Here is a 14,472-nt window from a genome sequence, read left to right on the forward strand (position 1 = left end):
TTATTGATAATGTTCCATATATCCAGCATACAACGGTTATCTTGAAGTTAATTTGTTTGAGGTTATAGGTTTAAAGGTGAAATATGTAATTGCTGTGTCATTAGTAGAACCAAACAGAATTACCAAGTGAAGGGATCAAACAGATTGCAATTCAACTTTCTGTTGCTAACTGTGCAAAAAGACACTTTGCCTTTAGGGCAAAAAAATAATAATTGATAATAATTAATTCTAGTGGCTATTTTCTTCATTACAGATTTGTGCATCATATTATCAAGACCTAGAGACATTACTGTCTTTCATATTGAAAGTAGGATCAAGTGGATGATATTTGAAAATGGTAGTCTGTGGCTTCAGTTCTGATTACACAGAACAATGTGTCTTTATCTTAAAGGACACATTTATAAGGCGTCACGACTGGCTGTCTTTCTTTACCTCATATGTGTCCGTTTACGTGCTTGAAGAGCCTTTGACATTCAATACTTCACTCCTGAGACTGACAGAGCATGTCGGGCACATTTCTGCAGGCTGTTTTTATGTGTGTCACCTGATAACAAGCTAAAACAAAGTGTGCATGTTTGCTTTCATTTGGGCACGGGCAGACAGCTGCTGATAAAGTCAAGGCTTTGACATTTGACCTTACTACAGTGGTTAGTGCTGACACAAGCGTCTCATTGGGCTGCAGGCTATCGTGGATACAGTCGACAACCTCCTCAGACCGGAGGCTCTGAAATCGTGGCGAGATATGAATACCACGGAGCAGACGCACGCCGCAACTATGTTACTGGACACCCTGGAGGAAGGAGCCTTTGTCCTTGCTGACAATTTAATGGAACCAGCCATCGTGAAAGTACCAGCCAATAATATAAGTGAGTATGAGAGATGTGCAAAACGAAGAGAAATGACAACATGAAAAGCTTATTTTGGAGCTGATCAGTCTGAGTGTTCAAATATGGTTCAGCTGTGAGATTTTAATAAGAGCCGCTACTAATACATGGGTAGTTGACATAAAATACTTTTGGGAAGTTGACATGTCCTGCAGTGTGGCATGCTAAACTCTATCTTATACTATTTTAAACAGTATTTTCTTTTATTACTGTAATGCATGCAGCTTTTACGACTTCATATTAATTGAGGCTCTACATGGAATATTTCTACTCCATTCATTTGCCACGCCACAGGACCTTTTAAAAATGAAGTGAAGGCAAAAATGTGATTAAAAATTGTGAATAAAGAAATTTATACCAGATACAAGATGTATACACTTTCCCTTATACACTTTTATTTCTTATATACCACTGACAATAAAAAGACAAGGACCTACCAATCAACACTTGAAGTTTGCCTAATCTAAAAATATGTTATAAGTTGCGCCATATTTTGAAGTCATTGTATTCAGCGCAGCATGCCTCAATTCTATGTAAACTAGGCTCATTACATGTTGTGCCTTATTTAGAACACTTATTATAGGTGATTTTTTATTGATCATGAGAGCACTTAGTCATCAGGTGATGTAGAAGAGTATTATATTCAGGGATGTGCTAGTAAAGTAAGCCATATCGCGGTAGTCTGCACTTAAAATTCAGAATAACGTTATGCAAATTGCGTTCAGCACAGATTTTGTGGGAGCGTTTTCACTGCTAACTGATTTGCATAATTCCTTTAGTGAATCAAACAACTCAGATAGTGCATGCAAATAAACCATAATTCATTCTCAGTGAATTCCACCCTTTTTTTTTTTTTTTTTTTTGTTGTTTCTACTTGGTGAACTAACTTTTTGAAACATTTCTCTCTGCAGTTCTGGATGTTTACGTGCTGAGCACAGATGGGCAGGTTCAAGATTTCAGGTTTCCCCAGAGCGGCAGGGGTGGAATTTCTATCCAATTGTCTTCCAATACTGTGAAGCTCAATAGTCGTAATGGTACGTTCCAGCCCACACACACATATACAGTCAATGTACTGCATTAGTATCAAGTCCAGTGAGAATAAGAACATATAAGATCCAATTGCTCCCGTCACTATGGAGATAAAATTGCTCTCATGGTCAGAGAAGGATCTGAACATTGATGTGAACATACTGCTCAACATATGTTGTTTTCCAGAAACATAACTTGGTTTGTCGCAGGGTCACCTTGAAAAAAAAAATAAATAAAAAATCCTCCTACTGAAGTTAGAAACTTTTGTGGGGTATATACATTAATGGGTCTATCATGTTTTCTGATCTACTGTACTTGGGTGAATATCACACAAGGAAAAATCAAACCAAATTTATGATCTTTTAAAACTGAAATTTGCAAACATATTTTACAACTTGAATGATAAATCATTATTTTTTATTTACAGTAGGCTACTGAGAGCTGTTATTTTAAATGTCATGAAAACAACCTCACATTGCAAAATCCTACTCCTAATAGACCTCATTTTAATTGGGCAAAAATTCCTATTTTCCTCCTTTAATTTTGGGCTGAAATAAAACCCAGATTTGTTCTTGACAGTTTTTGTGAGACTTACTGACATAATAGACTGTAATGAGAAGTAAGGTGTGTCGTTTTCTCTTTGCAGGTGTTGCCAAGTTGGTTTTTGCCCTTTATAAGAACCTGGGGCAGTTTCTAAGCACTGAGAATGCAACAATGAAGCTCGGCCATGAGGCTAACGGACGCAACCTCTCCGTGGCTGTGAATTCCGACGTCATTGCTGCCTCAATAAACAAAGAATCCAGTCGTGTATTTATATCGGAGCCTGTGATTTTCACCCTGGAGCACATCGATGTGAGTGCAAGCAATAAACAAACAAAGGGATCGTAAAAGCAGCGGGATAGCAAAGCAAGACAGCAAAGAAAAGAAAATAAAAGCAGTCTCAATTCAAACACCCTACAAGGTCACAGAGGGGTTTATTTAAGCCATCGAACATGAAATTAACAAAGTCTGAACCAATGATTATTACCAGCCTAGACCAAATTCTTAATGAAAACTAATTCGTTTGTCGACATTAGGATGTAAATGATGCAATTTCCTTTTTTTGGAGTGGAAAATTAACTCCCAGATTAGCTATACAATGCAGGATGAAATTACCAGAGGACCAATTATCATCTCGCTCTCTTTTAAAGTGTCAGGAACACTCCCAGAGGAGACCCGGCTTGATTTTTGCTCTCTATCAAAGTAATTGTGTGATTTCCACAGACATGCCTTCAAACCATTCTGCCCCCTGTTAGCACCTCATATAATCAATGGTCCCATGCTAGATTTCGCAGTCATTTAACCTTATTAGATTCTTTAGTCGTTTATGTGAGAACACACACTGCGCATTCAAAAGAGTGTTTGATATGGCCAGCGTATCATTTGCGAAAGAATGAACGGCAACAGTCGGAGTGAATTACAATGCCATTTCTCATATGTTCATGCGCTGGTGCCATTATCAGAGGGACAGCTACTAAATATCAATTCATTATCATCTGCTAACTCATGAGGAATGTTTCTGCCTCCTCCTGTCGATTACAGATGCAGCACTACTATAACTCCAACTGCTCTTTCTGGAACTACTCCGAGAGAACCATGATGGGATACTGGTCCACTCAGGGCTGCAAACTCATCCACGCCAATAAAAGTCACACCACCTGCTCCTGTAGTCATCTCACTAACTTTGCGGTGCTCATGGCTCATCGAGAGCTGCTGGTAAGATGTGATCTTCATAAATATTTAAGCTTTTGTCCGTGCGTTACTGTGAGACCCAGCTGTTATAATAGACACCGCCAACACTCATCTGCTTCTCTAAGCCAAACGCTACAAGCTGATAACTCGCTGGATTGCAGACGGCTGCAAAGCGTCCTATTTAAAAGTTTTTAGTTTACTTTTAATATTAGTAAAAGTTTATTTGAACAAAAATGTGAATTTGATCGAATTTGATGCATTTGGCAAATGTGTGGCGTCTCGCTAAATAATCAAATTTATTTGAATTGTATATTATATTTTGTAAATCTTCTAGACAACAAATTCAAAAGCGAAAGGAAAATTCTGTTTTCATTAGATACTCTATAATTTACTCAGTTGGCAAATGTGATATGCATCTAAATTTTCTGCCGCCATCTCTGTTTGTTTGTTTCTCAGGGTGCAGATAAAGTCCAGGAGCTCTTGTTGAGCGTCATCAGTCGTGTGGGCATTGTGGTATCCCTCATCTGTCTGGCCATGAGCATCTTCACCTTCTGCTTCTTCCGTGGGCTGCAGAGTGACAGGAACACAATCCACAAGAACCTATGCATCAACCTTTTCATTGCGGAGCTCATCTTCCTCATCGGAATCGACATGACGGAGCCCAGGGTAACGTTACCTTGAATGGATGTGATGTTTTCAGCTAGTCTCATGGAAATGTCTAGAGACATGTCCACAACATCCAAGACAATTTTTTTGAAAGGAGTTCCAGAGAATTCTAGCTGCATTTTGACAAATGATTAAAGTTTTCCAGGCTTACTGGACGATTCAGTAGTAACTTGACAGTTTTTGTCCAGAATTTAGTTAAAAAAAAAAAAAAAAAATCCCCTTTTTTTCCATGCACAAACTGAAATCTTCTTAAAAGGGGCTTAAAACTGAAAGGTGTCTGTCAAGGTGGTTTAACTGTCCTTAGTGATAAAAAAAAAAAAAAAAAAAAGGTTTGTATTATTACATTGCTAAAAATGTTGAAAATAGTTTTAAAATAGTTTCAAAAGCCTTTGCATTTGTCATACAACCTGAAATCAAAACCCATTCCAAAAAAACAAAAACAAATCTAGAATAACAGGGTTGGAAAAGTCATCAGTCCCCTGATTTAATCATTTGTAGAGCCAACTTTTGCTTTAATTACAGCCATTAATCTTTTTGAATATGTCTGTACTAGCTTTGCACACCTAGATTGGGGTATATTTGCCCATTTTTCCTTGCAGAATTGCTCAAGTTCAGTCAAATTCCGTGGTGAGCGGCAATGGACTGCTCTCTTCAAGTCCATTTTTTATCGTATTTAAGCCAGGGCCACTCAAGGACATTCACCTTCCTATCTTTAGCCATTGCGTTGTTCTTTTGGTGGTATGTTTAGGATCATTGTCATTTTTGAATGTGAATGACCTGCCCATCTTCAGCTGTCTAGCTTAGGGACACACATTTTCCTCATGAATTTGGATGTACTTGGCAGCATCCATTTTCCCTTCAATCCTGACCAATCGCCCAGTCTCCACTGAAGAGAAACACCCCCACAACATAATGCTACCACAGTAGGTATTGTGTGCTTTGTACTATGTTTGCCTTTCAGCAACATAGCGCTTGGAGTTTAGTCCAGGAAGTTCAACTTTGGTCTCATCAGACCATAGCACCTTTGGCCAGATGGCATCAGAGTCTTCCAGGTGTGTTTTTCTGTTGCACAAACAAGACTGAGTGTGCCACTTTTTCAGGAAAGGCTTCTTTCTTGCCACCCTGACAAGGCCAGCTTTGTATAAAGCTTGTGAGATAGTTTTCCCATGCACAGACCGACCAGTCCGAGCCATAAAGTCCTTCAAATTTGCCTTTGGCCTCTTGGTAGATTCTCTGATCAATGTCCTCCTGGCTTGGCCATCCAGTTTGGATGGACGGTCTGATCTAGGCAATGTGTTGGTGGTGCCATACACTTTCCACTTCTTAATGATGCTCAGAACAGCACTCAGAGGGATAGCAAAAGCCTAACTTGTCCGTTTCCACAACTTTATCCCGGAGACCTTTAGAAAGCACTTTTCCAACCATGGTGAATTCTTTTCAGTATCTTGCACTACTAACAGTGGGATCTTCAAGAAACAGCTGGTTTTGTTCTGAAGTAATCAAACCCACTACAGTTGATGTCAGGTGGGGTTTTTAGCCTGGTGTTTGATCTGGAAGTTGATTGGTTGCACCTGAGTAAGTTTATATTGGTATATTCTGAGGGGCTGATCACTTTACCAAACCAGACATTTCACTAATTAATTTTTAATAACACTTCAGAATGTTTTAAAATGTTATTTTCACTTTGATGATGAGGGTTATAATGTGTATATACAGCTCAAAAAAGTTAGACTTAATTTATTTTATTGTCCAGGGTGTAATGTGACAAAAGGTAAAGATTTCCAGAGGGTATGATGACTTTCTCTATGCAGGGTATTATTTATACTGGAAAAAAAAAAAAAAAAAAAAAACCTCCTGGTAGTTGCTCCATGTATGTTTTTTTACCTTTTTTTTTTTTTTTTTTTTTTTTTTTCGTTTGTTTCCAAAGAATGTATGTTAAAAGGTAATTCAAGAAAGGCTTTTCACACTTAAACTTTAAAATGTCAATTTCAAATTGTCGTTTAACTGTCCTTGGTTAGTAATAAATAAATACATTTCATTCAACTCTGAAAATCTTAGAAACAGAGCCATTACATCAAAACATTTGTTGAAAAAGGTGTGTATATATATATATATATATATATATATATATATATATATATATATATATATATATATATATATATATACTATAAAATGCATTTTTTTCTTTTCTTTTTTTTTTTTTTTTTTTTTTTTTTTTTTTTAACTTGCTATGATTTTAAACTACATTTTCTAGTTTATTTGTCTTTGACCCTTCCCTTGTGTTTGTCCCACAGATGGCCTGCTCCATAATTGCAGGAATCCTGCATTACTTCTTTCTGGCGTCTTTCGCCTGGATGTGTTTGGAGGGGGTTCAGCTCTATCTGATGCTGGTGGAAGTCTTTGAGAGCGAATATTCACGCAGGAGGTATTTCTACATGGCAGGATACCTCCTCCCCGCTGTGGTTGTAGGCGTGTCCGCTGCTGTAGACTATAGGAGCTACGGGACCAAGAAAGCGTAAGTGAACATTTTTTTTTTTAAATGCAATGCTGTCTGTGGGAGTGTACCGCAGTCTAAGGGTTCCAAAGGTACCACACACACACACACACACACAGAAAGTCTTCAGAGGATGGCTTACAGTACAAAATGCGGTTTCCAGGCAGGGCTGCATGCGTTAGTGTCTTTTGTTCAAAGAGTCTCTGGTGACCTGTTGTTTGTAAATGCTCTCTAACGGAGATGAGGGCCGCATGAGAAAGAGGCTTTTACGCAGATTAATGGCAGTGCTTCAGCCCTGCATGGGCTCTTGGGTTGCTCCTTATAACACATAAACAGGTGGAAGTGTGCCGGCCCTGCCTGCCACGTCACTGTCTGTTAATACTGAGCGCAGTGGTTTGCTTTAAATTTGTTTATATTGGTATTAAAGTGATGCTTGTAGCATTGCATTTGTCTCAAATGTATCTTCAGTTTCTTAGAGCACTGTAACATTGACAATTTATATGATCAGTGTTTCCTGCTGGAAGTCGCACTCTGGAGAAACTGGATCCGTTACAGGAAATTACTGTCTTTGAGCAGCGTTTAATAAACTAATGCGGAATCAACCCATATAAAACATTGTAACGTAACCCACACAAGCATGTCTCAGTAACAGATACCGTCCTCAGTGTGTATGTTTATTGCTATTTGCAAAGGCAAGCATCTCTAATACGATTGCTCATACTTAAGGTGCAGGTTTTGAAGTCCTAACCCTAAGGCCTGAAATATTTTCTATGCAAGTACATTAATGCAAAAACTACTTGATTTCATGCGCTATTACATTCCAAGATGTGTCAGAATGCATTTCACACCATGATGCAAGTATCTGCTTGTGAAGTCTGACTTCATGCGTCACAGATTTCAGGTCCCATCGGATGCCAAAAGCAAACAACAAACGGTGTGCAAATAAACAAATAAACAGTCACGGTGTGCTGTAATACTATCAAAATATCATGATCCTAACCTTCATCTCCCTTTTGGAAATCTCAGATGGCCAGACAGTGATTCATTATTTTTTTTTACTGTTAAAATATTGGTGTCTGGGATGCTGTTAGCCCAATAGTGTACAGTTTTTAATAGTATAGCTTAAATGTGTGATGTGAATAAATAATGCATATAAACATCTGTTTATATAGTATTCTCAATTGAAACAAGCAGAGGCTCTGGAACCAGAAACAGTATTTCTTACATCATGACTTAAAAAGTGGTAGCATGTTCTGCATTGCCACAAGGGACACTGTAGAAAACATTAGCTTAAAGTGCCCATTTACATATGCTCATTTACAAGTTGCAATCTATAAATACATATATGGTGTTCTAGACTACATGTACATGATTTAAAATTCAAATCCACATTATTTATCTCATACTGTATATTGTTGTTGTACCCCTTTTCACCCTATGCCTGACATGTTCTGTTTTATTTCATGTCTCTTTAAAACATGTCTTTCTAGCCCAGTCTGTTGTGATTGGTCAACTGCTTATAGTGTTTCCGAGCCTTCATGAGCAGCTGTAAACTATTATATCTATGGCATCAGTATTGAAGTCCACACAATGTTTGTTTGTTTGTTTTTCCTCATAGTGGAAAGCACCATCTCCTAGATATAGTGAAATCACCTACTACTACTACTACTACTATCAACTACGCGAGCATAATAGTTTAAACTGTCTTATTCTATAATATTTTTTCTCTATAGTCAATTCTCTCAAAAGAAAATGTTGCTTAATAGTTGATCACCTAATGAATGATAAAACAGCTGAAACAAATAAATAAAAAAAGTAATTATTATTTAAGTTGTAGCTAAAAATTTTCACCTGGTGAATGATAAAACATGGGGAAAAAAGTGGGAAAAAATGTGCTCTTGATATGGAGGATGCATCGAATCAAACCGTTAGAAATCTCAGAAGACGTTGCGGGTGGACAACATATGGAAGCCTCTAAGCCTTAAATTTCTCATTATCATATAAGAGATTCCTACGGAAGCCCTGAACCGCATGGTGAAAAAAAAAAAAAAAAAAAAAACTTGGTAGGGAGGAAAAAAAAACGAAAAGTTATCTCGTTATTTCAACATAATAAGTCGTTATAACGACATAATATCTCGTTATTTCAACATAATAAGTCGTTATAACGACATAATATCTCGTTATTTCAACATAATAAGTCGTTATTTCAACATAATAAGTCGTTATAACGACATAATATCTCATTATTTCAAGATATTAAGTCGTTATAACGACATAATATCTCGTTATTTCAACATAATAAGTCGTTATAACGACATAATATCCTGTCATTTCAACATAATAACTCTTCATTATCTATCAAGTATGTTAAAGTACGCACACGTGATAACGTCCCCAGTGGCGCAACGCTAAAGTATTGACCCGCCAGTCTAGCTTTTACTGCGATCGCCGCGGTTTCGAATCCGCCTTTTGCCGAGTTCGCTCTTCTCTAGTTTCACATCACATATCAAAAAAGGCATTTATTTTCAATAAAAATTAAAACAATGTTATAAAAGTGCAAATAACCTGCCTAACGAGTGTTTAATAACATTAAAAGTATTTATTGGGCAGGGTTAGCAGCATGTTCGATATTACCCACTAGAGGGCAGAATAAGACAGGGAATCAATTAAAGAACGCAATAGTTATGTTGAACTACTGTTACAATTTGGTGCTCCAAAATCCCAGAGGTTTATCATGGGAATTTGCGTTCATCCCAGGCTAACCTTTATTGAGGTTAAATTTATTAGACCATAGTAAATAAAACAATTTACAGTGCAAATGTCAGGGGTGTCAAACTTACAGCCCGGTGTCCAATCTGATTTGAACTATAATAAAACATAGAGATGCACTAGTCCAGGGGCCAAAAACGTTTTTAAGAGGGTTTTTTTTATTTTTTTTTTATTTTTATTCTGGGCTTGCAAACAAACTGCTTTGTAATATTTTCTAAAGATATAAAAATCAAAATAGGTGCTAATATATTGAAATAATAGGACACGGAGTGTCTATTTACAGTAAGTGCAAATAGCGTCCCTTGTTGACAAACACTCTTTACAGTATAGCTCCAGTGTCTGGTTGGGCCACTGAAGTTTAAAAAGGGACAGTTGTATTTCGATGTATTCAGTGGCGTAACAATAGCATGAAGGGTTTCAGATTTTGGCTTTTACAGCGATCGCTGTGGGGTCGAATCAGCATTTTGCCGAGCTCACCCAATAATAGAGCTCACTCCTATTTTCTCATCATATACATTTTCAATAAAATGAAAATAATGTTCAAAAAGTGGAAATAAAATGTGAACAAGTGTTTAATAATATTAAAAGTGTTCATTGAGTAGGGTTGGTGGAAAGTGGAGGGGTTTTATTCTCCCAATAATGCAGCATCCATTTAATATTTTTAATAAATATAATCACTCTATATGATATTATTGCATCCTGTACAAAAATACTGAGGTACAGTATCTGCCAATACTAGCCTACAGCATCTAAATACTATTTACACTTCTTGCAAAGAACTGATAGGCTACTTTTACATGGTGTCAATAGAATATATCGCTATTTTCACCTAGTATAAATAGCATATTGTGAAAATGCTGCTATTGTCATTTAGTATAAATAGGATGTCTAATAAATTTATGGTCTAATAAATTTAACCTCAATAAAGGTTAGCCTGGGATGAACGCAAATTCCCATGATAAACCTCAGGGATTTTGGAGCACCAAATTGTAACAAGTAGTTCAACATAACTATTGCATTCTTTAATTGATTCCCTGTCTTATTCTGCCCTCTAGTGGGTAATATCGAACATGCTGCTAACCCTGCCCAATAAATACTTTTAATGTTATTAAACACTCGTTAGGCAGGTTATTTGCACTTTTATAACATTGTTTTAATTTCTATTGAAAATAAATGCCTTTTTTGATATGTGATGTGAAACTAGAGAAGAGCGAACTCGGCAAAAGGCGGATTCGAAACCGCGGCGATCGCAGTAAAAGCTAGACTGGCGGTCCAATACTTTAGCGTTGCGCCACAGGGGACGTTAACATGTCTACGTCCTTTATCATACTTGATAGATAATGAAGAGTTATTATGTCGTTATAACGACTTATTATGTTGAAATAACGAGATATTATGTCGTTATAACGACTTAATATCTTGAAATAACGAGATATGATGTCGTTACAACGACTTATTATGTTGAAATAACGAGATATTATGTCGTTATAACGACTTATTATGTTGAAATAACGAGATATTATGTCGTTACAACGACTTATTATGTTGAAATAACGAGATATTATGTCGTTATAACGACTTATTATGTTGAAATAACGAGATATTATGTCGTTACAACGACTTATTATGTTGAAATAACGAGATAACTTTTCGTTATAACGACTTATTATGTTGAAATAACGAGATAACTTTTCGATTTTTTTTTTCCTCCCTACCAAGTTTTTTTTTTTTTTTTTTTCACCATGCGGTTCAGGGCTTCCGTAGATTCCTGCCGTGAGCTCAAAAGAAAAAAACAAAAAACTGACAGCTCGTGAATGTAAACATTTGTCCATTTGTTTTGCTTTATTTTAATAAAGTGATAAAGACCTGAAGAAAGCCTGCAGAATTTTTATTGGCATATTTAAAAAAAAAAAAAAAAAAAAAAATCTTAAAGGTGCCCTAGAATTAAAAATTGAATTTACCTTGGCATAGTTAAATAACAATTAGTTCAGTACATGGAAATGGCATACAGTGAGTCTCAAACACCATTGTTTCCTCCTTCTTAACAAATTCTCATTTGTTTTAAAAACCTCTGAAGAACAGGCGAATCTCAACATAACACCGACTGTTACGTAACAGTCGGGATCATTAATATGTACGCCCCCAATATTTGCATATGCCTGCTCATGTTCAAGGCATTAGACAAGGGCAGAACGTCTGGATGTGCACAGCTGAATCATCAGACTAGGTAAGCAAGCAAGGACAGTAGCGAAAAATGGCAGATGGAGCAATAATAACTGACATGATCCATGATATCATGATATTTTTAGTGACATTTGTAAATTTCTTTCTAAATGTTTCGTTAGCATGTTGCTAATGTACTGTTAAATGTGGTTTGTTACCATCGTTTCTTACTATATTCACAGAGACAAGACGCTATTTTCATTTTTTAAACACTTGCAGTCTGTATAATTCATAAACACAACTTAATTCTTTATAAATCTCTCCAACAGTGTGTAATGTTAGCTTTAGCCACGTAGCATACTATCAAACTCATTCAGAATCAAATGTAAACATCCAAATAAATACCATACTTACGCGATTAGACATGCTGCATGACGAACACTTTGTAAAGATCCATTTTGAGGGTTATATTATTGAACTTTGTTTATGCTGTTTAAGGCAAGCGCGAGCTCCGGGGGCAGGGAGCATGATAATTTAAAGAGGCCACAGCCTGAATCGGCGCATATTTAATGGTGTCCCAAAATAGGCAGTTAAAAAAAAAAAAAAAAAAAAAAAAAATCTATGGGGTATTTTGAGCTGAAACTTCACAGACACATTCAGAGGACACCTTAGACTTATATTACATATTTTGAAAACACATTCTACGGCACCTTTAACAATGACAAAGCATAGGTAACATTAAATATACATAGTCATTTTCACAAATGCACGCAATAAAATATAATATAAAATGATATGAAAATAATGTCTATCAATATGAAAGAAATGTTTTAATAGGTTATGATGACATTTGTTTTGTTGTAATTATTGTGCATTGGCAACAAGATCGCAGCACATCTCAATTTTCACAAAGATGCATTATGTGTCCTCGTCTGGCAAGTCCTGTCTCCATGAGAACGCAAGTCGTTCTTTTCGTTCTTGGAATTGAGAAACATCCTATGATTTTTTGCGTACCTAGTGAAAAAAAAATATATTCTAAAATGTATTTGAAATACAAGTATTTTGTGCTAAGTATACTACAAATACATTTACATATTTATGTACTAAATAAAAATACCCTGCAACTGTACTTTTGGTATACTAAACTGGTATACTTAAAGTCTGCTAAATTGGAACAACTAATTTTGTACTTAATGCGCTTTAATTGTGCAGAAGTAGTGCTGACGTCCAACTAAAGATATACTTAAGTATTTGATTGCACTAAAGTGGAACTATTACAAGTATCCTTTAGGTACACTTTAAATATCTTGCATTTAAAGACTGATATACAAGGATCATACAATCCTTATTAATAGTGCTATTAAAACACTTTTTAGGCATAATATTAAGAAATGTGCATTGTGCAATTGTCTTAAGTGATATGTCAATAAATATTTTAATTGATTTAAAGTATACTTAGTATGAAATAAATGTGTTTTCATGTTTGTTTGTTTTTTAATAGGGTAGGCAAGCTTCTTTTGTTAAAGAACATGTTAAAAATCTTTTGTCATATAAAACAGGATTACTTGGACATGTTTTCTGTAAACTGCTTGCATTTGTTGCATTTCTTTGACTATGAACATGTCTTCTTTGCAGATGTTGGCTCAGGATGGACAATCACTTCATCTGGAGTTTCATTGGACCCGTCACCTTCATTATTATGGTGTGTTCAGTATCTACTGACCTTTTTATGGCTTAAGATTGTATGTGGCATGTACATGTATGTGTGAAAGAATGCTGAATGAATGTGGCAGGTGAAAGAACAAGAAAGAAAATACAGTGCAAGACTGTGTCTCCTAGTTTAAAGAGTAATTGACAGAATCCTCCCTTGCAAAAACATTGAGCTGCCTTTGTTTCTTCAGTCTTATTCAACAGATTGCAGCCCATTGATTTCTGCTTAGATCGGTTCAGTCTCAGCAGACCCAGTCAATGTGGCCTGCACAGAGGTTCGGAAATGCTGCTCTTAAGGTTTTTTTTTTCTTTTTTTTCTCGACTGAATCGTTTTGATACGATGCAGCTTTTTCAACGTGGCGTTAAAGCACAACATTAGCCACAAATGATACTCAGCAGGACACTTTCGAGCTACAGGGTCCAGACAGCCCCTTGGGATGTGTATAAAAAAAAAACAAATACAAAAAAAAATTGGCAATGTCATATAATACAAAAAAAAAAAAAAAAAAAGACTCAAACTTTTAAAGAGGTAGCTGATGATCCCCACTGACACTACAAAATTTGTTTGCATTGAGATGCCGGTCATAAGGCACAGCTGCAGTTTAAACATGCTGTTATTTCGAAACTAAGAGATTAGAGCCTCATACAAGATTGGGGTGGAAGTAGGCCTGAGAGAGTCAAAGACAGAAAGATTCTGCGTGATGGAAAGACTAGCAGGTGGCATTCACATCTGTCTGGCTGTTTGTTTGCCCTCTAATCTCTGGATGAAAAAACAAATCGTCTTCCTGAAAATGGAAGGAAAGTTGAGATGTTTGTGGAGGGTTGACTTTATTATATCCTTTATGGTTATATAAACAGACCAGGTGATCTATTTCTGCCAGGGTGAACAGTGATGGAAGCTCTGTTTATTGGAAAGCCTTTAGGTTTTAGTTTAAAGCAGATTTAAAGACACACAGATGGTTCAAACCCAGGTTTGTGCCATAATCAAATTTAAAAGGTAATAATTAGAGAAGTGGCCTGAAA

The 14,472-nt window shown here is 36.3% G+C and overlaps 1 protein-coding gene across 6 annotated transcripts in view; it reads left to right on the forward strand.

Moving 5' to 3' along the window:
- adgrl2a (adhesion G protein-coupled receptor L2a) overlaps nucleotides 1–14,472 on the forward strand; it is a 119,361-nt gene that overhangs the window by 84,378 nt on the left and 20,511 nt on the right. For all 6 annotated transcript variants that reach the window (XR_010895348.1, XM_067388537.1, XM_067388534.1 and 3 more), the window contains exons 10-16: nucleotides 683–866; nucleotides 1,796–1,918; nucleotides 2,560–2,765; nucleotides 3,495–3,668; nucleotides 4,101–4,310; nucleotides 6,608–6,828; nucleotides 13,375–13,441. Coding sequence is in view for 5 of the 6 variants with exons in the window: in XM_067388537.1 (XP_067244638.1) it covers nucleotides 683–866; nucleotides 1,796–1,918; nucleotides 2,560–2,765; nucleotides 3,495–3,668; nucleotides 4,101–4,310; nucleotides 6,608–6,828; nucleotides 13,375–13,441 (1,185 nt within the window). In the remaining variant the exon portion in view is untranslated. The remainder of the gene's footprint in view (nucleotides 1–682; nucleotides 867–1,795; nucleotides 1,919–2,559; nucleotides 2,766–3,494; nucleotides 3,669–4,100; nucleotides 4,311–6,607; nucleotides 6,829–13,374; nucleotides 13,442–14,472) is intronic.

This window comes from Chanodichthys erythropterus, chromosome 6 (genome assembly GCF_024489055.1).
Source record: "Chanodichthys erythropterus isolate Z2021 chromosome 6, ASM2448905v1, whole genome shotgun sequence".
NCBI classification, from domain to species: domain Eukaryota; kingdom Metazoa; phylum Chordata; class Actinopteri; order Cypriniformes; family Xenocyprididae; genus Chanodichthys; species Chanodichthys erythropterus.